This window comes from Pholis gunnellus (assembly GCF_910591455.1).
Source record: "Pholis gunnellus genome assembly, chromosome: 23".
Classification (NCBI taxonomy): domain Eukaryota; kingdom Metazoa; phylum Chordata; class Actinopteri; order Perciformes; family Pholidae; genus Pholis; species Pholis gunnellus.
In genome coordinates this window covers 15,050,081-15,077,491 of record NC_136550.1, presented here as the reverse complement: position 1 = coordinate 15,077,491, position 27,411 = coordinate 15,050,081, and the positions used below count along the sequence as shown (strand labels likewise).

At 42.3% G+C, this 27,411-nt stretch overlaps 1 protein-coding gene across 1 annotated transcript in view; it reads left to right on the top strand.

The window, feature by feature from the left end:
* mllt3 (MLLT3 super elongation complex subunit) overlaps positions 1-26,875 on the top strand; it is a 45,293-nt gene extending 18,418 nt beyond the window's left edge. Inside the window, exons 3-14 of the mRNA XM_079184317.1 lie at positions 2,759-2,841; positions 3,909-4,052; positions 6,977-7,015; positions 8,164-8,292; positions 12,519-13,097; positions 20,874-20,943; positions 21,172-21,225; positions 21,553-21,691; positions 22,683-22,779; positions 22,871-22,939; positions 23,603-23,674; positions 26,419-26,875. Of these exons, the coding sequence (XP_079040443.1) occupies positions 2,759-2,841; positions 3,909-4,052; positions 6,977-7,015; positions 8,164-8,292; positions 12,519-13,097; positions 20,874-20,943; positions 21,172-21,225; positions 21,553-21,691; positions 22,683-22,779; positions 22,871-22,939; positions 23,603-23,674; positions 26,419-26,550 (1,607 nt within the window). The 3' untranslated portion in view covers positions 26,551-26,875. The remainder of the gene's footprint in view (positions 1-2,758; positions 2,842-3,908; positions 4,053-6,976; positions 7,016-8,163; positions 8,293-12,518; positions 13,098-20,873; positions 20,944-21,171; positions 21,226-21,552; positions 21,692-22,682; positions 22,780-22,870; positions 22,940-23,602; positions 23,675-26,418) is intronic.
* The last annotated feature ends 536 nt before the right edge of the window (positions 26,876-27,411 follow it).

The window sequence follows — 27,411 nt, the reverse complement described above, 5'->3', positions numbered from 1 at the left end:
TGAGGTCGACCTCAGCATAGCCATCAATCACTGAAGGGGGCGGGGCTCCAACATGACCCAAGGGAGCACGGTGATGATTGGATTGCTGCCGAAGGTAAAGATGACTCTAGGAATTTCCAAGTTCTCCCGCATCACTGACAGCCAAGTTGTCAGTTTAATAAAGTTTTTCCTCTGAGACGTTCATTGTATTCCTTGTTCATTCTCCAGTAATATTCTGAGTCCACTTTAAGAAGGAGTGTGGGACCAAATACTTTTTGAGTACCTGTCAGGAACTGAAGTTGGACAGAAGATGCTTGGCATCAGAGTTGATATGCGCTTGGGGATGCTATTGCTTTCCAATATACAGAGTTTACAGAGCACCATGTAGTCGAGTCTCTATCTCAAACAGTCCCACACTCTGGAGGATCCTGTCGAGGTTTTTTTAGCTGCAGCTGTCCTCCAGGGGAATGCGTGCTCTGACCGGGCTCAGACACTTATTGTGACAAGTTGACGCACGTTATTCAAATCAACATATTTTTGTTATCGATATTTCCAAAGTCAAGAGGGAATTTTCTCAGCCAGCAGTAGTTGTGTATTGTGGTTAGAGCTGAAATGATTAGTTGACTAATCTTTCAGTGTATCGACTAGACAGCCGACTAGATCTTTGACCACACATAAAATCAATTGTTGGGATGAATGAATGTGACTTTTTCAGTCCCGATACTGATGGCATACCTGGTCTTGGGTATATTCCGATACCGATGGCTCTGATACCAGTTGTATGCCTCACTGTGTGGAAGTGACTGGCATTGTTCTTTTATGTGTGAGGAAGCATCAAAAAAGTTATAAATACATTGATATAAATGTACTGGATTGGTATTTGTTATCAAAATAATTAATTGTACATCAAAGTTAACAGGTGTACAAGTGTAAAACCTTTTTAATGCAGCAACAACATGGTTACCGATACCCAATCCAGCTTTTTGAGTCCGTATCAGCCCGATATCTGTACCGGTGCATAATCAAGATTAAATGGTGGTGGATGGTTATCTTCAAGATTTTATCATTCCTTCTTAGTCGTTCGGTACTTTATCAATACTCTCTTGGGTTCTTTTTCATTACTAAATAATTGCTTGTTTCTAAAGCAGCAACAGGAATGTTTACAACAGCTAAGTCACTATATACAGTCAAGTGTGTGTGTGTATATATATATATATATATATATATATATATATATATAGATAGATAGATAGATAGATAGATAGATAGATAGATAGATAGATAGATAGATAGATAGATAGATAGATAGATAGATAGATAGATAGATAGAATGAAGAAAGGACATCAGTCAGTATCAGTCCTTTCTCTTGTCCTCTCTCCTCTTGTCCTCTGTCCTCTTGTCTTCTGTTCTCTTGTCTTCTGTTCTCTTGTCCTCTCTCCTCTTCTCCTCTGTTCTCTTGTCTTCTGTCCTCTCTCCTCTGTCCTCTCTCCTCTTGTCCTCCTGTCCTCCTGTCCTCTGTCCTCCCCCTCTGCTGATTCTCTACCTACAGCTACTGCAGGTAGAGAGAGGATGAGCTGCTTTGTCTCAGCCAGTAGAAAAGTTGACACGAATTCTAAGATTTGTGGCAAACTAAACTAACCAGTTAGACTAGTCAGTGTGATAATAAATTACACCGAGAAGTTAAGTATCCATAAAGAAAACAGTAGTTGGAGCATATCAATACTACGGTCTTTAATGATTTAGCACAGATGCCCGTTTAACACTGTGTTTTAGTACCCATCACTAGTTGCCGTTGTCATGAATTAGTTTTCTGTGGTGATGTTGATGAGTCTCATCAGTCCATAAGATGAGGACTCCAGGAAAGCAGCTGATGAGAATCTTAACTGAGATGTGTGTTGACTCATAGGCTTCTCTTCCTGGATACAGTAGTACAATAGTAATGGGCTGAGTATGTTTTGAAGGTGCAATGCCAATGTTATTATGCATCTCAAAATATGATATTCAAAGAGTCTCAAGGCTCAGCTGGAATCATGTTCACGTTTCACTCTGGTTGCTACAGACGTCTTAAATAACCTTCATTCATGCTTTGCATCAGAGTGGCATTATCTAAAGGAGCAAAGCTGAGACCTGCTTTCATCTGTTCTCCCAGTAAACACACTCGGGGCTCTGCATGCATGCACTTAATTGGTACTTCTCTGCAGAGTCCACAGGGAGAGAGGCTGACAAACACACACACACACACACACACACACACCTATACACCTTCAGGGAAGAACACCTGAGCTCTTGTAGTTTGTTTGTCTTTAAAGGCCCATGAGGATGAGGGGGGGAGTCTTCATTTTGTCACCAGCTAGGTGGATTCACAAGCTTTAAGGACCCAGGTCCTAATTTAAACCCCCGTTGTAGCATCGATATCAGCAGAGACAATGGAGATGGGAGCTAATGAGATCTCATGAGAGTGGAGACACAGGTTTGGTGGCTCCGTTCATTAGGCGACGTGACTTTCAGAAGCAAAGGCGCATATATTTTAACACAAGTAACCGATTTTTGTAAGAAAATGTGATCACTCTAATAATGGTGAGGACTGTGTGTTCTGTCCCCCAGCAACCATCAACACACACACACACTGCACCGCTGCTGTGCAACAGTGTTTGAATGGAGGCAGCTGCTTTGCATTTTCTAGAACTAAACGATTTAAAGCTGTCCCTGTGTTTTGTGAGTCACCTTGTGTTGAAGGTTGCTGGCCTCTCTTTAACGGCTACTCTCTTTTCATTTCAGTGTGCAAGGATCCACCATACAAAGTGGAGGAGTCTGGATACGCAGGCTTCATCTTGCCTATTGAAGTTTACTTCAAAAATAAGGTACATTTTACCAATTTTACCCATCAGCCAACTGTATGTTTCAACACTGGATTCATATAAAGTCTGTGTTTTGGTTGTGTGATGGTCCTCTTCCTGCCTTTCTTAATGAGGGGAAGAATGACATGCAACCAAACTTTAACCAGGGACATTGTAATCACCTCCACCACCAGGCAGCCCTGAAACTACAGTTTTAGGGAAAATATCTGTTGAATTAAAATATGTGGAACATTTAACATCGTGTTTCGATGTGAGAATTATTGAATTATGTTATTTTGTAACTCATTATACCCCAAAATATCTCACAAAAGGCCCCCACTTGGATGAAAAATATAGAACTCAACTGTATACAACTTATTGTGTACAAAAACAATGTATCTGACAGAGAAATGTTACTGGTTATGTTGCAGATTCAGATTTGACTCACAAACTCTAACAATTCAAATCTGATTTATTATTATTCATGAAACTATCCAGCATCAAATTAGAATGGAAAGCTCCACCTTGAACAGAGTGAAGTACATTTAAGTACATTATGCTGATAATGTCTGTCTTTACCCATCACTTGAAGTAAACATTTAAATGCAGCACTTTTACTTTGCACTATTAATAGTCTTACTATGAATAGATGTATTATTAAATAAGCTATAAACTGAATTCAGAGTATCTATGATTCAGTCAGTGTCTGCAGGGATTGCTTCCCTGTCCCTTTTTAAATGGTAGAAAATTAAAGTGGACTTCACTTCAAAGTTCTGCATTTAATTAATGTTTTCTTCCAGCATGACAACAATTCTAAAGCTCTGTCTTTTAGGATTTCTTTGAAAAGGTCAAGTCAGTCCATAAAGTGGTGTATTTGCATCGTGTGCCGCAGGTTTGCAACACAACTTGAAAATGTCTCATAAGGCATTGTTAAACTTTCAATTCAGTCATTGTGGAGAACCAGAACGACTTTGTAGTTTGGATCTGAATGCAGCATAGTGGTGTTGATGCAAGAACATAATGTTGGTTAAGTCCTGATGGTGACCGTTCTCCTCTTTTCCCTCTCTGGGTGGACCACCACTTCTCCTCAGGAAGAACCGAAGAAAGTCCGCTTTGATTACGACCTGTTCCTCCACCTGGACGGCCATCCGCCTGTCAATCATCTCCGCTGTGAGAAGCTCACCTTCAACAACCCGACAGAGGAGTTTCGTAGGAAGCTGCTGAAAGCTGGAGGGGTAGGAGTCTGAGGGGGAGGCGGGACTTGAGTGACACTTCTTTATGCAATACTGCAACTTGTACTGCTGCCCACCCAGGAGGAAAAACTTTCATCTCTTTTTTTTTTTTTTTAGGGAAAGTCAATGGAGTTCAGTTGTATGTTGTGAAACACTCATGCACAGCTCATTCAGTGTCACACATGAATACAGTTCCACTCGACCTGCCTTACTTCTGCCACAGTAGATCTGCTGTTTTTGACTGATTCATTATGAACATCATTAAAGAATAAGGCTGATAATATTTGCATAGTCAACATATCCTATGGAAAAAACTCAAACCAACAATGTAGGGCTGGCTCTTAAAAGTCAATGATTGGAGCCCCAGTCAAAAGACGTGCTTCCAGTGGAATCACTACACTTTGTTTTGTTAGCTGCGTCATATTAAACTGCAGGAGCATCAGCATGACAGGCTGTACACTTACAAACCCAGTTTTGAAATGACCTAACCACAGGTGATGGTAACTGGGCCAAATACAATACACCCGTTTCCACCGTTATGGCTATCAATGTTGCAAACAGGACATTTGTCAATGAAGGTGGTCAGGTGACAGTCTAACAGATTACACATGGCACACGTGGCCTTTGATGTGTGATCGGGACCTCTGCCCTTTCTTCTTCAATGTTTCTAAGATTTTCTTTTGTGAATGTGTTTGCATGCTTTTAGATTCCAAATATTCCAGTGGACTAATAAGGAGGCCGTAATGCCGGTACATGAATGGCACGATCATGTTTTTCTGTTCCAGACCTGAGAAAGCTGCTCTTTGTTTACCTCGAGCTCGGCACCACAGCTGTTCACAAGAGAAGTGTGACAGTGCATTCCAAATGTCATTCTGTTACAGTATATGAGGTGTAACCTAACCACTCCTCTTATCGGTTCTCCTGCTCTGAAGAGGCTTTATCGTTTGTTCACTGAGTCTTTTGTGTATTTCATTATGATTTGATTTTAGAACGGTTCTGCAATATGCAGATTGTTAAATCACACAGATACCAGTGATTTCTTTTGCTTTAGTGTTGTGTTAGGAAACTTATACAATGCAGAGTAGAATACTACAAATTTAGCATCACTTACATCAGCTGATCGCATCACTAAAGCTCTCTATGGTTCTGGGTTTACCATTAGTTGCATCCAGGAATGTCCTGATAAGGATTGTTTTGGCCTCAATCCCTGACCTTTTAATATCGGTATTGCCAATACCAAGTCCAATCAAATGCTAAATGTTGATTCAATATTTATCAAACACCTTCAATAACAGCTGTAACTAAATTCAACCCCCCAATTTGATCCAAATGTCAAAAGTACCACAAACCCGACAACAGCCATGCTTTAGTTTGGCCTGACGTCAAGCTGATGTGACCTGCCTCCTGTTTGTCATTTTAACTGGGGAAAGCGACAAAAAAATAGAAGCAGCTAACTGTGTGTTAAATCTACATTCATTTCAACCCCGCTGCCATTACATTCCATTAATTTAGCTGACGCTTTTATGCAAAGCCAATCATGCAAGTACATCAACTTCAGCGAACATGCTGAACTGCTTTAAATGCTACATTTAGAAACAATGAGAGATAGAGAACGGGTTCTTTTATGGGACAATGTGCAGTGTGAACACATGACTTTACTCCACAATGGTGGAACGAACTCCCCATTGACATCAGGACAGCAAACAGTTTACATTTTGTTGAGTAGGAGCCGGGGCTCAGTGTTAATGGGCCAGTAGCAGAGCGTATTGGACAGGCTGGTTTGACAATGTCATTGATGTACGATTGCCCTAGGCCATGCGCAGCACAGTAGGCAAGTCGGTCAGTCGGTCCAAGATTTGTGCTGTCAACTGTCTTTCAGACCGGGGAAAAGTATTATCAGCACAACTAGTAGAAAAAGCCATGTGAGCGAATGACAGAGCAGGGGACCCAGAACGTCACCCTGAGGGACCCCGCTTGTTCAAGCACAGATTCTCTCCCTGTAAGTGCTATCCTTCAGGTAGGATGGGAAAAGGGAGAGTGCAGAGTCTGAGACTCCCAGTTCTTGGAGGGCGGAGAGGGGGATCTGGTTCATCATGTCAAAACGCTGCTGAAAAGTGTAGCAGGATGACGGAGGAGGAGGAGGAGACTGCTCTTGCAGTGGGGAGTTCCTCTGTGACGGCTAGGAGGCCTGTCTCAGTGGAATGGCCCGCTTTGAAACCAGACAGGTGGGGGTCAAGAAGGTTGTTGTGGTGGAGATATGCAGAAAAGAGGGAAATCAGCACATTCAAGTGTTTAAGAAAGAAAGAGAGACAGGTCTGTAAATCTTAACATCAGAACATTTTGACTTTAACCAAATGATGTTTCACACATTTTCACTTGCATATGGAGGGAAAAGCTCTCAGTGTGGTAACGGAGAGCAGTGGTGCAACCCTTGCAGGCTGAGGTGGATAAAACAAAGCAGAGTGCAGTACAGAAATGATCCATCAGACTTTAATTTAGCTAATACCTATCCATTGAAATCTGCCCTCATATGATCCCTAGGATGGGCTCAGGACATCCCTAGTTGCTTCGTCAGCGTTGGGTTCAGTCAGTCTGTTGGTCCCCTGCCAGAGGACCCCTGTAGTCTGGAGGTTTGATGACTGGAGCTAAGTGCTCTTTATTTACTTTGGCCTGCACCCCCTTCTCAGCCTCAAAAAGGACTTTAGTGCTGACATTGACCATATCGAAACTCACATTCTCTATCGTGTCTCACCACATAAAGATATGAGAACATTACTTTGAACAATTTCATTGAATTCAAAGTTTCTTTACCAAACCTTGTTCCACTGTTTTGGATATTAATAATGTAATGAGTGTTTGGCTTAGCTAAAAATCTTTTGTATTTTAGAGAATTAAACTGTAAACCTTTGTTGTCCTCCCTTTAACAGCAACGGGATCCTCACAAACGAAGTTCAGAAGACTCAAAAGTAAGATTTCCACCATGCTTTTGGGCTCATGAATGACACAGGCTTCTCTAAAGATGATTAACAACTTGGACAATTCTAGAAAGTGGCTACAAATAGTTCTTTGTGTAGTGATACCAGTACGGTTTTCCTGGCTGGGAGATTTACCGTCCCAATACAAACACACTGAAGCAGCTGTGCTGTCTGTATTTGCATATTCTGGCCATCATTGTAGCCCTGTAATGACTGCAGGACATTCCAGCAAAAACAGGCAACTTTAGATTTTAAATGTGTGATGAGTAGACACTCTTGGCAGTGAAGATGGGTGTGCACTGCTTAGGCTATACTGGACAACTTGTAGTAACCGTGAACAGTTACTGTACTTTTAAAACACTTCTATTATTGGTTTTAATTTGTGTGTTGAGTTCTCGATGTTATTTAACAAATATGTTCCAAAACATCTTTGCTGTTGAATTTGCCGTTTATGCAGGTGCTTTAAAAGAAACCGCTAAACAAACTTCATTCACTTTCTTTTCAAAAGTGAGGTGAGATGATCATTATCAGTGTCAGGTCTGTGTGTTAACTACAGTGCTGGAGTCAAGATGTGCTGAGCTTAGCTTAGTTATGTGCTGAGCAGTGTTAGATAGGTGGATTAAACAAAGACGTTACACGTTAATTGAAGAGCTTCGGAGGTGTAAGGTGTGTTTATGATCTTTGGACAGAGCCATGCTAGCTGTTTCTCCGTGATACCAGTCTTAATGCTAAGCTAGGCTAACCACACCCTGACTCCAATTCAATTCTTACAGTTTGATATCAACTCTTTTCTTATCTCACTGTCGGAAAGGAGGTGAATAGGCGTACGACCCTCATTTTGAACCATTCCTTTTAGATTTGAATTGTAATGCCATATAGCAGACATGCCATGAATGAATATAGAATACAAAAGGAACTGGCTTAAGTCTTTGCTACTGCCTCTCAATACTGCAATCTGATCTAAGAATACGTCAATACCAAGATGTCAGCTTTTAATACTCAAATCCTTTTGGATCTCGTCAATTATCAAAAGCCTTTAAGTTCCATACCCAGTCCAACTTTTCAACTTTCAAACTGTACCCCAACGACAAATCTGTGAATGCTCTGATGATTTTGGTTTGCTGCTGTTCCTCTGGCAGGTGATGGTAATGCAGGAGGGCTCCACCTCCCTGTTCGCCCAGCACCTGAAGCTGCCTATGCTTCCCAACAGCTCGCTGACATCCACCTTCTCTGATCCAAAGAAGAGCAAAAGCTTCCATGGCTCAAAGGTCAGTGTTGTTTCCAGGTACTTGCCTGGAGCTAGACAACCTTCTCCTCTGCCTCCACTCTCGACCCCACCCAGCTCTCAAACTGTTCACCCCTTCAAAGGATCCAGGCACTGATCCCCCACTCATTGGGCAGGTTCAAAGACCTCTAAGATATTTAAACTCAAGGCATTTCAAAGAGATCCAAGTGTTGCTGAAGCAAACTTTTTGTTGGCCGCCACTCAGCACTGACTCAGAGACATGCTGTGAATCTTTGACCTTTGGGTTGGACAATGCCCATATTTTGCTCCATGTCCTTTTAAAACTTCTTAAGTTTTAGACAATAACATACACAATTAGTAAAGAGAATCAATGGGAAAGATGGGGAAGAGAGAAGGCATACATGATGGGCCTACAGGTGAGAGATGAGACATCTCGTGCACCACTAGATCATGTATGTCAATAAGCCAGCATGTTGTTTCCATTATGTTAGTTTTAGTCCCTTTAAATAGTGTCATTTAGGAGCCAGGTTAGGAGAGGCCCATTTCACATGGAAACAGTTTCCAGTCTAAACAGTGTGTGTGATGAATTACTTGTGGAGCAGGAGGTCACACACACACACACACACACACTCTCTCTCTCTCTCGCTCTCCCCCCTCTCTCTTTCTCTCCCCCTCTTCATCATACATTGAGAATTATTGAGCTACTGTGAGAACACATTAGATATTTTTGTAATAATCCTAACTATTTGACAAAAAGTCCTAAATACTTTAATTTTCCCTCATTTATTTAAGTCCAATTATTTTACTTCTACTGTTACATACAGTAGCTCAAAAGCTGGGCAAAAAAACAGACAAAAACAAAACAATCAAGAAATGTTTCTGTGTTTTTTCCAAAAGAGAAGGAAGGCTGAGACGTTTTGTAGTATGATTTTATAATATGAATGGATTTCTCTTTATCGATATTCTAGGTGCTGTTTTATTCCATTTTACAAACCCCAAGTTGCATAGAATTACTTTGTTTTACCTTTAACATTGCTGCCTTACTAACTACAGTAAACAGAACAGTAAACTGCTCATTTAGCGATCACTGAAAACACATTTACTGAGAGTCACAGTGGAGAGAGACGGACAGACAGCAGCAGATGATTAAGAAGTAAACAGTTGATGCACTGCACTGCATGAACTGTAGGACATTCTGATAATTGTGTGTGTGAAAGTGAAAGAAAAGCCTTTCAGTGTTTCAATAAACTGATGTTATAATGGTGGAAGTAGTACTTAGATCTCTACTAATCTAAAAGTATCAATACTACAAGGTAAAATACTCTGTTACAAGTAAAAGTCCTGAATTCAAAATTGTATGCAAGTAGAAGTACAAAAGTATTACCATCAACATATACTTCAAGAACTAAAAGTAAAAGTACTCATTATGAAGAATGGCCCATTTCAGAATAATATCAGTTATATGTATTGTAATATACACTTTAATGTTGCAGCTGGTAAAGCTACATTACTTTATATGCTGCTGGGTAGTTTAAACTATAGTAATATATCATAATGTAAATAAGGTGCCAGAGTGCATAAAATACGCATCAAAAATGTTATATAATCAAACAAACACACACACACACACACACGGTTCAACGTTAATGATTATTTTTCACTAGCATATATATATATACAATATATATATATCTATAGATAGATGGATGGATAGAGATAATATAAAATAGAAATGGTGAAGATAGATATTGTTGTATAGTGGAGTAATAAATGTTACTACTGCTTCTCTCAATAGTGAAATCATAATTTAATATTATTAGAAATGGTAAATGACTTGATCCAGACCTCTTGTTCACTTAAAAAGAATGCATTCCTAGAAAGTAACAAATAATTCAGTAACTGTTTTTAATTATGATGTGCTTTCTGTTCTGACATTATTATTATTATTATTATTATTATTATTATTATTATTATTATTATTATTATTATTATTATTATTTTTATAACCCCTTCAGGGATTTAAATGAACTTGGGTCACCTGCTAACCTGCCAATGTCACGGTGCTGAAAGGTCTGTTAAAAAGTGCCACTTTAGTGATCTCTTCTATGTTGATGGCAGCAGAGGCACTAAAGCAGTTTTATGTTGAGGGAGATGGGTTCACTGCAGCGGAGGAGTCCGCTGGAGTTCAGAAACGAGCCGACAGCTTTACACCCTGAGGTCCCGGGGTCACACAAAATATAGCTTTCAGAGGTGGTTGGCCCAAGTTGTGACCCCCCGTCCCCCCCCCCCCCCGTCCGTCGTCTAGACTGCTTTAATGGCTTTACTGCATTGATGAAATATTGACATGGGGGCTGGAGGTGAGACCCAGGGACAAATGGCCCCCGCCGTTAGAAGGAATGCATTTCCTCCTTTCTCCACATTGCCTTTCGCTCCACTTTTAAGGGTGCGCATGTGGCTGCTGAAAAGGCCCCCTCGCCCCACTAAACAGCACTGTTCAAAAGAAGTACTGAGTTTGCTCTTTAAGCCCATAGATGTGGACTAAGAAGACCCTTTTTTTAAGAATAGACCTCTTTTCACAGACTGTAATGCCAAACTGCAGGGTGGCATGCGTGCTTTCTCTTGTGTAAGAGGCAGAAGATTAATCTTCATTTGACCTTGCTGCCTGGTTTTTGCTCACTTTGTTGTTTGGTACTATGCTTTTTAGAAGTACTACATGTAGTCCAAAGTCAACACAATACAAAGAGCAAGAGGACAACATTATCAGGAGTCATGTTTCTCCTGAATGCTGAGTGTTTTTCATATTCAGGGTTATTCACAGTGGCGGCTGGTGGAAAATGTTCTAGGTGGGGCCATCCAATCAATTTCAGCAAACACCCCAGTATGATTTAATGTAAACAAATTAAGGTATCAAACACGCATTACTACTTTGCAGTTAAATATTCAACATTTATTCCAACACAAAAAAAAGCAGTAAATAACACTTTAAAATAAGATGTCCTGACGTGTTTAGCAGTCACCCTCACAGGGAATTCAGTATTATATATATCATATAATAATATTCAGTATACTATAAAACACACGCTTATAGATATAAGCTATGATGAGTTTTCACTGTTAATTTACCATCTCAATTAAATGTTGATGCCTCCATGACCAAGTTGTCATGAAACTATGTAGAAGAAAAGATGTTCACTTTGCTTAATATGTAGCTTGACAGAGTTCTCATGTGTGCCCTGGTGTTCTCATGTTTCCTTACCTCCTCATCCCTCACTCCCTAACTGTCCGTGCTGGATCTGTCCCCGGTGTTTTAAAAAGCTAAATAAGTTATTAGCATGACTGCATCCAGCTAGCCAAACCTGTCTGGTACAGCTAGTAGAGAAGCTTCATGTACTGCTTCCCTTTCCCGCTAGTCTGCTGTCTGATTGTGAGGTCAGGCTGATTTGGGATCAGCTCTTTCACTGTACTCCTCAAACTTCTCCTCTCAGACGGGTCTTGGAGGAGCAGTGCTCGCACTGGCGCTCACGCTCGCCTGTAGAGACTTCTCCTGACGAGAACGCGCAGCTAGTGGGGCCAAAACGATTTGGCCCCACTCTGAATCTATTTGAGGACGCTGATTGGCTAAATTGTATGTCACTCATTTATATCTTTAATCAGCGATTGGCTAAACTGCTTCATAGACCCGCCTCGGTGGGGCCAGCCCCACTAGGTGCGCGTTCTCAGACGTGCACACAAGCGGAGATGACGAGCAGACCGGCTGCATACAAAATCCCCATCAAAATAAAAGAGCAGGATTTTTTTTTTTCTTTTTTTTTTTCGGGGCTCAAGGTGGGGCCAGGCCCCATGGCCCTCTATTGACCATCCGCCACTGGTTATTCAGTTATTTTTAGTGGCACTTACTTATATCAGTTATTATCACAGCAATACAAGCCCATACCGTCCTCAGACAACAGTATTTCTCAGTGGCTAATTATGTGCTTGCTCTTTTATGTTTGCCCTCTGACCTAAAGTGGGATTTCGCTCTACCCCGCTCCATAATCCTTTGAGCTGATGTTTATTCCTCTGTAGCTTAGATGATTCTGTGTAATTCTGCTCGAACACCCTAAATGTTGGGTAAAATTCCTTGTTTTTTTTTTCAGACCTGACTGAACTTGCCATCATGCGACCTGTTGCTCATAGTTGAGGCTTTTGTTCTGTACGATGGGTTCGTACAATGAAGGATCTTTCTCACGTGTTGGCTTTGATTCACAGGACGGCTCCAAAGGAAGCGGTATCTCCCTTCTCACCACCGCCACAACCAACAGCACCAACAGCAGCAGCTTCTCCAAACTCCACAAGCCCTCCAAGGACCACAAAGACAAGCCTCCAAAAGACTTGAAAGAGCCCAAAAGTGCCTTCAGAGACTCCAGCTGGGAACCCAGCAAAGCCCCCAAAGAACCTTCCAGGAAACCCAAAGAGAACCAGCCACTTAGAGATATCAATCCTAAGATGGGCTTCAAGGAACCCAAGTCTTTGTCCAAGGAGCATCGGACTGAGGGGACGACCCACGGGTCAGTGCTAAACAAGCGTCTGTCCACCCCTGACGGGGACGATCACGTGACCAAAAAACGTAAAAAGGGATTTGTGGATCCAGCAGGGAAGCAGACGTCTGGGTCAGATGCTCAACATTTGGATAAGAATCTCTTGAAGGATAGATCGCAAGTGCGAACGAGTAAACTGCGACCGGAAGGTGACGAGGCAGACCGCAGGAAGGTGTCGACACTGCCGCCATTCCAGGAACTGGTGGACCCCAATGACTCGGATATGGAGGACCAGTCCACCAAATCAGATGTAAGTAGAAGGTCTTTCAAATTGTTATCAAAACCAAGAGTGTAAGAGTTCTTGAGAGTATATTGGACTCACTGATTTGAGCCTTCAGGCCGTTTTACGGAAAAAGTAGTGAAAGGAGGGGTTGTGGACAGCGGTCTAGTTCTTCCAAGGCTTTGAAGGGGGTGGTTTGTTGGTGGTCAGTCCTTCCTTGGCATGGAGCTCTATAAAATCAAATGACCAACAGAGAGAGAAGCTTCTGTAATGGGGGTCCAGTGGACTACAGGGGGCTGGGCAGGGGAAGAAGGGGTGGCCGTCATTAACTACTTCAGCTGCATTCATCTGGGTGGCCAAACAGGAAGTGGACAAAACTGGAGTAAGAAGGTTAAAAGATGCAGTTTTGTTGCCCTGTTAACAGCAAATGTGTACACTTAAAGTGTGTTTCGTAAAGGAAGTAATTGAATATGGATGTGGAATGTGCTCAAGTATTCCTCTCCAGCTGCACATCAAGAGCACGATTAGAAAACTTCACGTCTACAGCGGCTGCTTTCATGAATAGGCTGACATTTGACTGGGTTGCCTGGTCCACGCACATTTGGTGGAGCACCTCCCCATGAAGACGGACTGTTTTAAAGCCAAATAGTCGACAAGAAAGATTTATGGTTTTACAACACCTGAGGAGAAAGGGGAGACACAGCAGTGAATAGCCCAGAGTTCCCCTTTAATCCTTTTAGCTTTTGAGAGAAGAAAAAGGGCGAGCGTTTGTTGGAGAAAGGTCTAAATCCCCGTGCTTTGAGCACTTTTCTTTTATGCGATGGTGTTTTCATTTCTATTCTCTAAAGCTTGTATAAAGCGTGGGTCTTTGTGTATCTTTCTTAGGGGCAGCTTGTTTAGCCAGGGGAGTTATTACTTAGCACTAGCAGAACCCGTGTTTTTGTCTGCGCTGTATGTAAATGCCTTTTAAAGTTTTCCCATACCGAGGCTGGGGGTCGGCCGGTTGTAAAGGGGATGTGGGTTGACAAATGCCAGGTGTTTGATCCTCCCCAGGCCAGCGACTCCGGTGGGCGAGCGCCGGGCCGACACAGAGCGCCACTCTCATTTCTCATGTGACCACTTGTTTGATCTCGGTGTTTTCCTCCGAGCACCGGGCCAGAAACAGCAGAAGGGAGGAAATGTGGAGTAGGTGATGACATGAAGGGAGAGCAGGCTGGAGCGGTAGCACGGGAACCTGTTTAGCGCTCTGGATGTGGGCACAGGAGGAGGGATCTGTCACCTGCACAGGTTTGTGTTAAAAAAGCCCAAATCCACTTCCTCACAGGTGCATGCTTTGTAGATGGCTTAAAGTAATGTTATCAGACTGACACTCAGAAACAACTTAACCCTTTAATGTCAATCCTGTGAGGTTTTGCTTTTTTCATAGAACCCATGGACGGTAATAACAAAACATGTTTTTTTAAATCATTTTTTTAAGGCTTTACCAAACTTCAAGTAAATATGCATGTTAACAATCTGCATATATTAGTCTCCCTTCCAGTGAAAAAAAGATTATTTATATTGAGAGAAATTATGAATACAGCACTTCAGCTATGACATGGACAATAAACATTTTAAAAGATAAATAGAAAGGTCAAATAAATACAGTTAAGGTTATATGGCCTTAACTTACAGTGAAAAGGTCTGGTTTTAAAATCCCAGTAGCCTTTGGGTTTCTCTGGGTGTGGGCTCACTGGAGTGCCAGAGGATGCTCAGTCAGGTTGAGGAAAGTACAGCACATGTTTCACTTACAATGACCTAACAGCTGAGAGAACCATGAAAGGGTTAACCGCAGCAAGACTGAAAATGAGCCGATACATTTGTGTCGCCAATGAATGAATCTACAGTGTCAAACTGAAACAGTTTTGTTTGGACAGCCCCTGCTGAATCAGACAAGCACACCCAATGCTCTTGCTCAGTTTGGTCTTGTTTGTTGGCATTTCTTGTTGGCCATCCTAACTGTGCCAAGAGTTAAGAGAAGAGGCCAGATCAATGCCAGCCGACTCCCGGCTGAAGACCATTTATTGTCTTTGAGGAGGGCAGCTTTGAGCAAAGCCGGACAAAAGCCCTTAAAAGGAGCGGTGGTTAGATTTACGGCCCGCTGAAGAAGCTGTCCCATAAACCAGCAGACCAGCTGTGTGGTGTTTGTTGGCGGGAGGTGACAGCCATTGAAGTCGCTCTGCCTTTTGTCCTCGTGTCTCTCTTTTTCTCTCATGTTTCTTCTGGAAGTCGCTTCTCGCCACAAGTACATTTTAAACTCCTGTTAGAATGACACGTTTTAAACCCACATCTCCAGTTGTTGTGAGTGGGTCACAAATATTATCCCACTTACTCTGGGAAATACATGTTGGTAGACTGTAGGGCTGCAACTAACGATTATTTTAATAATCGATTAATCTGTCGATTATTTGTTCGATTAATCGATGAATCGGATAAAAAAACAAAAAAGCATTAATTTCTAACCCTTTTTTCAAAAACAGAGCTGACAGTGTAAATTCACAGTGCAAAAAATCTTCAGAAAGTGCACAAACAGGTTGCTTGAACATCCCTGAGCTGTTAAAGTAATAATTTAAAAAAAGAAATGGACTAATATCAGGAGTGGGGTTCAGTGGGTTACCCAAAATACTCTGTCTCTCATCACCTACAAGTATAACAGTACTTTAATGAGTTAACTGAATAAACTTTACCGTGTTCGCCTGGTAGACCAGCAGTAGAATAACAGAATGGGAAGAAAAAATTCGCTGTTTTCACCGCCATTTCTCATCTTTCTGAGCTCCGCTTAACTTCCGGTTTAATGGTCATGTTACAAAAACAAAAGCTCGTCTATCATAAGTAAAACAACGGCGAAGCAGTTACGAGTTTAACACAAGGTACCCAAAATGGCAATACATGTAATGTATTATAATTGTAGAAATAAACAAAAAATAATACAAATCGCGTAAATCAACTTCCGGTGTTGTCATGGCAACGTTTATACGCCGGTCAGCGTCAGCTACAGAACCGGAGTCCTGTTCCGTTATTCCGAGCTGCTGTGAACACTCAAACATCTCCGCGACTTATTGAGTGGCGTAATAATCGCGCGACACAACGAATCGATAATGAAATTCGTTGCCAACTCTTTTGATAATCGATTTTTATCGATTTTATCGATTCGTTGTTGCAGCCCTAGTAGACTGTTTCTACCACGGTACCTGGTAGCTGTCACATCTAACAGCCTCATCCTCACTTTGAAAAGCTTTGGCATCTTCTTTGCAGTTCTGCTACATTTTACAATCTAGGATGTTTTAAATAGACAGAATTAAAAACACAACACTGGAACTATTAGAGGTGTATATACCGGTTCTACTCTACATGGCGGTGAAACATTCTGATGGTAACAATACTGCTGACAATTTCTCTTACCATGAATATAGACGTTTTCAGAGGGCCCCTAAACACGGCACAGCACTTCTGCATTGGTTTTGCATTTTGCCACAAGAGAAGTCCTTTATTTCCAGTCAAATAGAAGCAGAAGAACCACAGCAGGACCAGAACACCAGAGTCCTGGTCTGTCTCTGTTCTTCATGTCACTGGCCAAGAGGAAACTCATGGTTCTGTTCTTCTTTGTTAGTGAGATTGTGGAGGTGCAGACAGGCGGGTGGTGCTAGTGACTTGCAAGAGCCCAACATAATTGTGCCACATTGTGTCACTATTAAGTTAAGACAGCTGGTGGAAATGACTTGAAATGTGTCTGAGATTCTATTCTTCGTGTTTTCATGTTCGGATTTCTTTGGGTGTTTATGATTGTCGACCGTCAATCACATGAACTCCCTTTATTCATAATGTGTCAGTCCTCAGACCATCACAAAATGTTTTTTTTCTACCTTTAAGTGCCACCTGGTGGGTGTTAACTTTAACCTTAAATGAACAACCTGCTTTACTTAAATATGTTGCTGTATAACTGTTGAGTTTGTTCATTTTAATAGAATCCCAGGCAGTTTTGGTGCAACATCATTTTACTGTATTTGACCTCTAATAGTGATTTTATATCATGTCAATACTGAGTACTGTGATTGTTTTGCCACAATAATTAGATGGGTCAGATCCTTCCTATCTGTAGTACGTCATGCGACTCTGTCTATGTACTGTTTGTGGTGAGTGATGTAAGCAGCTGTGGAAGCCAACAGTAGAACAAGTCTTCTTGGTTTTCTGACACATTTCTACTGAATTCAGGAGACTGATGGCCCAAAACAACTTTCTCTCAGTTTGCTCCGCTGTGTGCATTTTGATCATGTAGTTCATTTCTCCATTCAGTCTGTCATGTACCGTGTAGCGGTTTGTTGTGTCCTTATTTCTGTCCGATGCTGAGAGCTCTGTTTCAGAGCACTGACACTATCTCCTCCTGGAGGTGAATGTCTTCCTCTCCCCGAATACTGATGAGGCCTGTTTGTCTCACACACAACACACTCACCAGCAGCATTTATCTTCACTATCTATTCATCTGTCAACTATTTTCTCAATTAACTGATTCGTTATTTGGTCAATAAAATGCTCATCCATCCTGATAACGGTCCAAAACCCAAAGATGTTGTGTTTACTATCACAAAGAAAAGCTGAAAATATTCCCGTAAAATAAACTGCAACAGGGGTGTTTTCCCATTTAGGCTTAAAAACAAATGAATGGATTATCACAACAGTTGACGATTGGACTATTTGTTGCAGTTGTACTTCATTGTTTCCTTTTTAAGTATTAGTTGTAATCAGAAATGCAGTAGCAAAATGTAGGTTACTGTTGTGTTGGTTGTAGTCCTTCTTGTTAAATGCCATCACATGTGCTCGACCAATCCCGATCCACCGATCCTGAAAGTACCTGAAGCTTTTAAACATGTAGCATCTCCTCCTGATGTGTCCCCACAGTGGAAATACAAGCAGAACCTGTGACCCGTGTTTTGTTTCCCTCCTGCAGTAGAGTTGGAGCATGACCGTTTTAGGGCAATATTGATTGTGTATGATTTTTGCATCATTGAGATTTATCAGTTATTTCATTTGCAGGCTTGGTTTGCTAAAAAGGCTCAACGCACTGCAATGCCAGAGAGTCTGCCAACACATACGAAGCATTCAGAAACGGCATCAAGCAAACAGGCAAATACAGACATGCTGCCTCTTGATTGGTTGACCTTCATGCACTATGAGGGCTTGGTGATAATTCATTATCATTTATTGGCTTTCAATGTAATCATGTATATTATTATTGAGATATGTGATAAGTTGATAATATCAAGCATAAACTAACTTAAAATCAGTGAAATCAAACTATAGTCTAAATCTGCATTTGTGTGCGTGCATGTAAACATCGTCGGTGTATAGCTGATAGAGCATGTGGTTATTGCATATAAACTGTTAATGTATTGAATAACCAGAAAACATGCTGTATCTTGATATACATCCTTATCTAGATATCAAACGACTTCTATCGTGACAGAAGATATTTGAGTGTTTTGTCGCTTGCTCTTGGATGAAGGCTTGTGATCTGGCAGCTTGTCTACGTTTGTAACGAGGTGGACGCCCAGAAACGTCCTTAACACAGCAAAATGAGACCATCCAGAGAATCAATGTGACTTGCTGGGTGTGTCCATTTCATGTGCACACGTGTCGGCTAGTGTGAGCTCATTGTTCCCCTGAGCATGCTTGTTGTAATTTACGAGCTGGCCACACATCTAAAGGTCTGTTTGAAGTGGACTGTCTCAAAGTGATAAGAGCTGGCCAGTGTCAGACAGACCACACAGCTGCTCACTTTAAAGCTCATTTTCTCTGCCGAGGCTCGAAACATCCACTCTTTCTTTTCTTCCTATATTGTGGATGGAACAAGACAAGAAAAGCATACTACTGAAAATGTATCTCCGCTTCCAGTGTGTGTGTGTGTGTGTGTGTGTGTGTGTGTGTGTGTGTGTGTGTGTGTGTGTGTGTGTGTGTGTGTGTGTGTGTGTGTGTGTGTGTGTGTGTGTAAGCTCATTGAACAAAGGGAATGCACCGTTGCCTATAGCTGATAAGGAATGTCATATGCATAGTGTGTTTCTGGTTGGAACACACGTTTCATGTATTATTTCCTCCTGCCATCTGGGAGGTTCATCAGGTTCACAGACTTGCTGAGGTTGTGTGCTAATATGAGACGGTGTGATCCTCGTCATGAGATAAGTTTACATGGACAGGGGTCAGGGGGGTCAGGGTATCTGCAGGTCTTGAAAGTCACAAAAAGTTTTTAAAAGTCATTTTATTTCCAAATTTAAATATTTTGTATTACATTAGTTATAACTTCTCTGATATATCTGATGGAGATGTTGTACAGCTATAAAGGAGTCATTACTGCTAGCTAAACGTAAATTCATTTTTATTTGAATTACCAAAAAAATCCATATTATAGTCAAGATATGTATCATGCTGTTTATTAAGTGTGTCCAAAAAAGGAACATTCGTATATTAGTATATACTATGACATGAAAACGTGGTAAATATTAGTAGAACAAACGTTTACTTAAACAGAACCAGATTTCAACAAGTAATTGTTGTGCTGGGACCTCCAACCAGCCAGAGGCAGCAGGAATCAAACCCCAGGACTCTCTCACGTGTTGGGTGGTAGACCTGCCAAAAAGCTGACATGATGACTATTTGAGTGCAGTCACATGCATGATGGCCGATGTAGTGAGCAGTTTTGAGTTTCAGCAGTGTTTGTGTGTAGTTTGCTGCGTGTTTATAGCACATCATTTAGACTCAGTGATTTATGATGCTTGATGGAGGTCTGAGGCTCGAGCACTTTTCACATGAGGCCAGGAGCACAGCAACAGTGTAGATCTGTCGGATGTCGGCTTTGGGCCCTGAAACGCCAAGATGACTTCAAGGTATTAGTGCTGACAAAGACCAACTTATGTGCCACCCCAGGACTTGTTGACGGCAGCACTTGAACTCACCTCAAAGTCTACAGCGGACCAGGGATGCACCAGTCTGACTTCCTCAGTCCTGATACAGAGCAGTACCTGGAGTTTGGGAATCCAACGATACCGAGTACCAATCCAATGCTGGGTGCTTTTAAGCCACTTTCACTTTCCTAGCCAAACAAAAAGAAATGTGGTTCATTGTGAAACTATGGTGGGACAAAATAGACTTTGGTGGGCTGTCACAGCCGAGGTAATTATTGGGAAACACTGAAATCATGTCTTTCACACTCCATATCCAAAGTCTGTTATGCTGGCTTTCTACAAACAATGTGAAGTTTCCATCCCCAAGATAGGATGACCCTGACGACATCAGCAGGCTTATTCCCTCCCATAGACCAGACCGTCATTGCGTCATCAATCGCCAAGTCCGGGCCACGTTTCGGGGAAAGAACATCACATTAGGAGAGAAACAGGAAGATGCCCAAAAGCTGTTGTGTAGTGTGTTGTGAAACATATAAACGGATGAATCCAGATCTGATGTGAGGCACATAAGACCCATGAATACCGTGGCTGCTTTAGTGCTCCTTGTTTGGCTGGCAGGCTGCAAATAATGAACATTATGAATGTGTTTTAGTCACACACTAAATAATCAGCCATGAGAACTTGGACTTCTGGTGGACAGAACGTGGAACGTTTCTTAATATATATCATAGCATGAAAGTGGTCAAAAGTCAACATTGCAGATATCTGCCAAACGATTGGATGCTGTTGTTCACAAACTGTGTTGATCAAATATCAGTCTGCTTCATCATGTGTGTTTTATTTATCTCGGTTTGTTTTCTCTTCGCCCTCCCAGTCCGAACAGCCCAGTCCAGCCAGTTCCAGCTCCAGTTCAGGCTTTGCTCCCACACACCACAAACGGCAAGGTAACTATTTGGAACACGCATAAGTTTCAGCTGATCTCTTGTTTATCGTCTCTTTCAGTCACAAATGGTCTGTATAAAGGTTCCAGTGACCGATTCCATTGCTCTAGAAATCATTTAGGACTGGAACTAGTGTAAGAGGGTCAGGTGAGTCTAGAATGTGGGACTGTTTCTACTTCTTTACTTGAGGGTGACCTCTGCTTGTGTGTTTGTAATTTTCTCTGGATGCAGTGGTGGACTTCATCATCAGGAAAAGGGTGGCTATTCCTGCCACCACCCACACAGGTAACCCTTCCTTCCTCTTTTTAGAGATTCCTGAAGTAGGAACCAATGATCTTTGAGCTGAGAGGCACTGACAAACAGACGGACTGACACATTATTGGCTTTGGTCTTTTTGTGGGATTTGCTGACAATAAGAAAGCTATAAAAAAAAGCCTCGTCCTTTTACAAGTAAAGAGTAAAAGTGTCCGTCGAGCTGCTGGGATCAGTTCTGCATCCACAAGCTCCACCGGACCGTCCCACCATCCCTCCTGCTCACATGACCACGGCCTTGTGCATGTTCTTATCCGGGCCTCGACATAATAATGAAACATCTCTGTCACAATCACACAGTGCTGGGCCCGCTGCAGTCGGTCATGCAGGATCTGCACTCGGATGACAACGATGACGATTCGGACGACGATGACGACAACGACATGGACTCCGACGTGGAGCGACCAGCACACACGCATCTCACGCACCACCAACGCAGGTTAGTGAGCCTGAGGATGGACCTCAGACACAGGCAGGTCATACTCATGGGATACAGAGAATGTAGGGTTGTTAGGGAGCAGGTTTGTGATTTTTCTGTGTCACATCTCAACGGAGTACTTTTTGAAATGCTCTCACAAGCAGCGTGGTGAGCTTGCAGTCAAAAACAAGTTCTGCACAAGGCTTTGATCACCACATTGTGCGCCAGACTCCATTCCAAACTGGTATGAATTTAGATATGCTTTCAGGTTGGCTGTACTGCTGCAGTAAGGCGGCATTGCTAAATAGACATAAATCAGCTGGTATAAACCGCCATGTGTTTACACCGAGACACGGTATCCATTCCTTTCAAGAGCTCAGGATTTTTCATATGAATGTGATAAAGTACATTTTCTTCTGGTATGACGTTGACGATGTGTAATGTGAAAGGTGTAGTGAACAAAGAATTCTCACTAAACTGCAGTTCCCTCAGCGCTACAGAGCTTTAGTCTCTTTCCTTTTCCTCTACCTGTCCAGCAGCCACAGTTAGAGACGAGTTGGTGAACATAGAGGAGCGTTTAGCAGCTTAAGAGACAGATATTCAGGAGTTGGTGGAGACCAAACTTGAGCTAATAGACAGTGAATATTATATATATATATATATATACTTATATTCATCAGATGGACACTAACACAACTCCAAATGAATGTTAATGTTGCTTTGTGTCTGCTGGGTGTTTAAATAGTCAATCTGATACGGCTGATGTCATGGGGATAATATGTCAGATGTTGTGTTGACTGCTAGTTCTGCTGCCACCATGTGGCCAAAAACATCAATCAATGCAGCTTGATGTAGCAAGGTTACCCAAAAACATTCAAATCAGTTTTTTTCTTATCTAGAAATTAAAATACACGATCACAATATAAAGTTCAGTATTGGAAATGTGTGGAGATGGAGACAGCCTCACTGAACTCGTGTAATGCATCTTTTGACGTTTGTCTGAACCACCCAGGGTCAGTCTGAGTGATGGCAGTGAGAGTGACAGCTCCTCGGCCTCCCCCCCATCGCGCAATGAAGCCCCGCCCATACTAAAGACTACTGCTAACCAGGTAACGTGATGCTATGTTATGTATTGGTTTTGTTAGTCACAGTCACTCTGGGAGACTTGGAGATACCACTGTTTACTTTGTCTTCTGTCAGATAGTGGAAGTGAAGAGTCCCACCAAGCAGAACAAGCAGGACAAGAACAGAAGCATAGAGTGTGACAAGGTACAGCGGGCTTTTCCTCTTCTGTTTTCACTGTAAGTCTGCCCATATCAAAAAGATTAGGAAATAACATATGGTAGTCTGGCTCAGTACTGTATATTACACTATTCAGACTTTGTGTTTCAATGAGTTAACGTGTCAGAGTAGAACATGACTCTGATAAAACACTTCTAGAAATACTTAATGTTCCGAGTTATTATAGAATATATATTAGTTGATTTTGGCAGCAACGTCTCATGCTGTGTTTCCAAAGATCCCAAAGTCTGGGGTTTGATTAATTCACTCCGTGTCAACATGGTATGGGTTCAGTGAAGAGCTGCAACCAGCTGACCAGGAACATGTGCGACAGATTTAAGGGGACACGTTGATAATTAAAGGTGAAGAAGTACACCACTTGGACAGTGTGGTTAGATAATGAGTGTAAGTATTGCAGCAGTTAACCGCTCCGCTTGGCAAACGCCATTTTACAAGATGAGGACTAATTCTATGGTTCAGCACTGATGAATGTGCCCCCTTCACTCAAGAGGCTGGTTATCTGAAATCACATTTAATTTAATTAGTGAATTAAAAAAAACAAAATGTGTAAAACTATGTCAGTATCAAACATCATCTGAGATCTGGTGTGAATGTGTGAAAGCTAACGGCATGTAGCGGTGTGCTTCCCAGGCTTACCTGGACGAGCTGGTGGAGCTGCACAAGAGACTGATGACACTGAGAGAAGGTCATATCTTGCAACAGGTGTGTATGTCGACCTGCTGATGAACTGCTCCACCTTTTTCCTCTCAGTGTGCCTCATCTAACTCAGCTACACCAGCATGTAACAGAGATATTGTCCTTTTTATTCCACACATTCTTCTTCCTTGTGCCTACATTACCCACAATGCCAACAGTTGGGTGGTCGATTGAGGTGTGTTACGGTTGTAGTGGCTGATGTAGCCACTCCCCTTTGCTCGCCATATCCCACATCTTTATGACATTTTTTTTTTTTTAGACTTGGTGGTGTTTCACTAGATATTTTGACCGCATGAAGGATTTGTGTCATCCGACGTCTGGTTCTTAAGTCATCAGAGAGAGAAGCTGAGAAAACGTTAGCGGCAGCTCCTCCAAGATGTCCTGAGTCCACCGAACGGCGTCGGAGAAACACCGAATTTTGAACACGAAACCGCTTCACAGTTTTACCACCTTTAATCAGCTGGTTTGTTTGTTTTGGATGAACACTGAAGGAATCCTAACTCCCATGATTCCACGCTTCTTCACCAATCTCCGTCTTTTAGTATTGTTTTGATTGAGAGACCCATAGTGGCAGAAAATGACATATTATACGTTTTAAACTTGTCTTTAGACCCAACCAAAGCTGACTCAAGTGACATCACTTCACACAGCTCCCTCTGGAGACACGACTGTATTCATGTATGCAGTAGGAAAGCCTGTGGATTCCTCCTTCCAATATGCCAGTAATAATAGCTGTTTTGGTCCGATTTTCCAGCAGGTGAACATTGAACACATTTAGTTAGTGTTTGGGAACCAATGGGAAGTAAATGAATGATCAGAAACGATTACATTCACAGAACAAGTTTAAAAGGAGCTCATTTCCAGATTCAGAGCATGACTATAGCGGCTAACAGCTGTTGTCTATGTAAAGATATAATCGAGTAATGTCTACCTGAGCAGAGTGTGTGTCGTAATCAGAGCTTCTCTGTGCTTTCTTGACATAGCCGGGCTGACCTGCCTGCATTGTAGTGCACGTGAGTCCCTGTGAGCGTGCCCCACTGGCTCGCTCATGGCCACCACTCGGCACTGCACTCAAACTAAGATCACGGCCGATAACGCCGCCCTGGCTCACGGCCTCGTCACAGAGGTGTGATGCCCACTTATCTGAATCATAGATATGCTCTGAATTTGTAAGTGAATGTAACATACAGTCTGTGGTAGATGTACACTCGTAATCTTTAGTATCAAATTACAGTGGCAACAAGAAAACCTCAAATGTCGTTGAGGTTTAGACTCTGATATTATCACTTCCATCCCTGCTTTATTGTTTTCCATGAAAAGTACACTGAACTGCCAAGCTGCAGATAAAAAGGATGTCGGCATGACATCACGACGTGCCGGTGCTACTAGTCAGCTCTATTGTATTAGAAGAGGAGCTGTGATCTGTTACAGGTCCTCTGTAATCTGCTTCTTCATCTGGCAGCAATGAATTATTTGGTTGACCGCTCCAGCTAAGAGATTGCATGTTCCTCGCTGATATTCTGGAGGCCTATCGTGTGACGGTGTTGGTGGATCTTCCCAGCGGCGGCTGCCAAGTTCTGCCTCGCTCTCCTAACGAGATGCCTGGCTCTGATAGGAGGATGAAATGCCAACCAAAACACAGCACCGCTGATCAGTGTGCACAGCTTTAACTCTCAGTAATCAAGCTAATCTAGCCCAGTTCACCAACCGGCTCCGCTTCCTGCTCCAGGAGGTGGAAATGATTAACTGTCAGGCTCTCCTGCACACTGGTGGGGACCACATATGGAACGACAGAGAACGCTGTAATGCAGTTGTCTTTGGACAGAGCGGCACCACTTTGTTTGGGAGCTGTTTCCAGTTGAAACAAATCCTAAATAGCAATGAAAAAAAGCAAACGGGCCAAGCAGAATGAGAGAGGTGACGCCTGAGTGTCTGACTTTGATCTGACCCGTCGTAAATAATGCCTGTAATTTTTCCCACATTTTTGAGAACTGTACCTCCACCAAGATATATGGGAGGGTGTTCCTAGTAATCCCCAGGACTCCTGTTTCCACCAGCGGGTACCAAGTCTGAAAGCAATAACACCTGCACAGCATATTCTCTCTCTCTCTCTCTCTCTCTCTCTCTCTCTATCTCTATCTCTATCTCTATCTCTATCTCTATCTCTATCTCTATCTCTATCTCTATCTCTCTATCTATCAATCACAAACATGTGATTCAACAAGCCAATCAGATTTGGCTCCGCTTCCGCTGTTTACCGCCCACAGCTTGACGGCCATCTTTGCAAAGGTGCATCATATTTCTCACGCAAGCCAATGAGAGCAGAATGGGCTTTTTAGTTTTTCGGGAGGGGGGCTTAAAGTGAGACGGATGGTGAATACAGGTACTGTATATTCAGACAGACAGTGTGAGAAAAAGAAAGTGTTTTTTGAACATCAAAGCATGTAAACATGTTCTAGTAGAACATGTATGAACCTGAAAATGAGCCCGATGTTTCCCCTTTAAGATTTCCTGTGGTACTTTCATATTAAAGTCTACCACTGCCTTCACATTCCCTTTTTCTGCTTATGAATTCTTCTGTTTATGTAAAGACTAAATGAAGTGTTGTGGTGGTAACTTACAGCAGTGAGGCTCACTCTGCCCTGATGTTATTTCTGCCTCAGACATTCTCTCTTTAATTAACCTGACAGCTTGTGTTTTCACCCTGCTTACAGATGGAAATGGTACTCATTGTGTTCTGTGTTTTCCAGATTGTGAACCTCATTGAAGAGACCGGACACTTCCACATCACAAACACTACTTTTGACTTCGACCTTTGCTCCTTGGACAGAAGTACAGTGAGGAAACTGCAGAGTTACCTGGACACCTCGGGACTGTCCTGAGGCTCTGAGCAGCTGGCTGCTGGATCTCTGTCTCCATGTAGACTTTTTTGATTTTTCTTGAATGAACTCCAACTTTGGATGCAATGCAAAAGCCCCACCGTGGCTGGGTCCGGTTTGCTGTGTGTCCGGCCTGCCGGTCGGACTGGGCCCTCTGAGTGAAGGGGTGGTCCTGCTGCAGGACCCAGAGCCAGGTGTTGTTGGTCATGAGCCCTGTGGATCAGGAGATCACCCAGAAAGCCTTCAAACTTCACTTGATTTCTTAGAGGAAAAAAAAGAAAGTGGTTGCTCTTAAGAATGTGCTTATTGTTACCATGTATGTTCCTTGATTTGTTGTTCATTGTGACAAATGCATGGTCAGCATTGCCTTACAACATTGTAAGTCTTATTTATTTACTTTAATTTACAGGTGTGTGTGTGTGTGTGTGTGTGTGTGTGTGTGTGTGTGTGTGTGTGTGTGTGTGTGTGTGTGTGTGTGTGTGTGTGTGTGTGTGTGTGTGTGTGTGTGTGTGTGTGTGTGTGTGTGTGTGTGTGTGTGTGTGTGTGTGTGTGTGTGTGTTGAAATGGCAAAAAAGTAGAAAAACCGCATAAAAATAGACTTTATTGAAGCACTTCACAGCAGGCATGTCTTTGGATCTGTGTGACAGTCGAGCATCACTGAGGACGCTGGATCTGACTTGAATGGAATGTTACCTCTGAGTGGTTTCACTGGGATCAACAGCAGCAGGTGTGAAGGCAACGCTGATGACTTTATATGTCTGTTAAAGGAGCAGCCTTGCAGAAAGCACTCCTAACTAGTGAGGTCGAGCTGGAGTCAGTGAAGGGGAGCTTTTATAAGATAACACGGGGCGTGGTCTGGGTCGG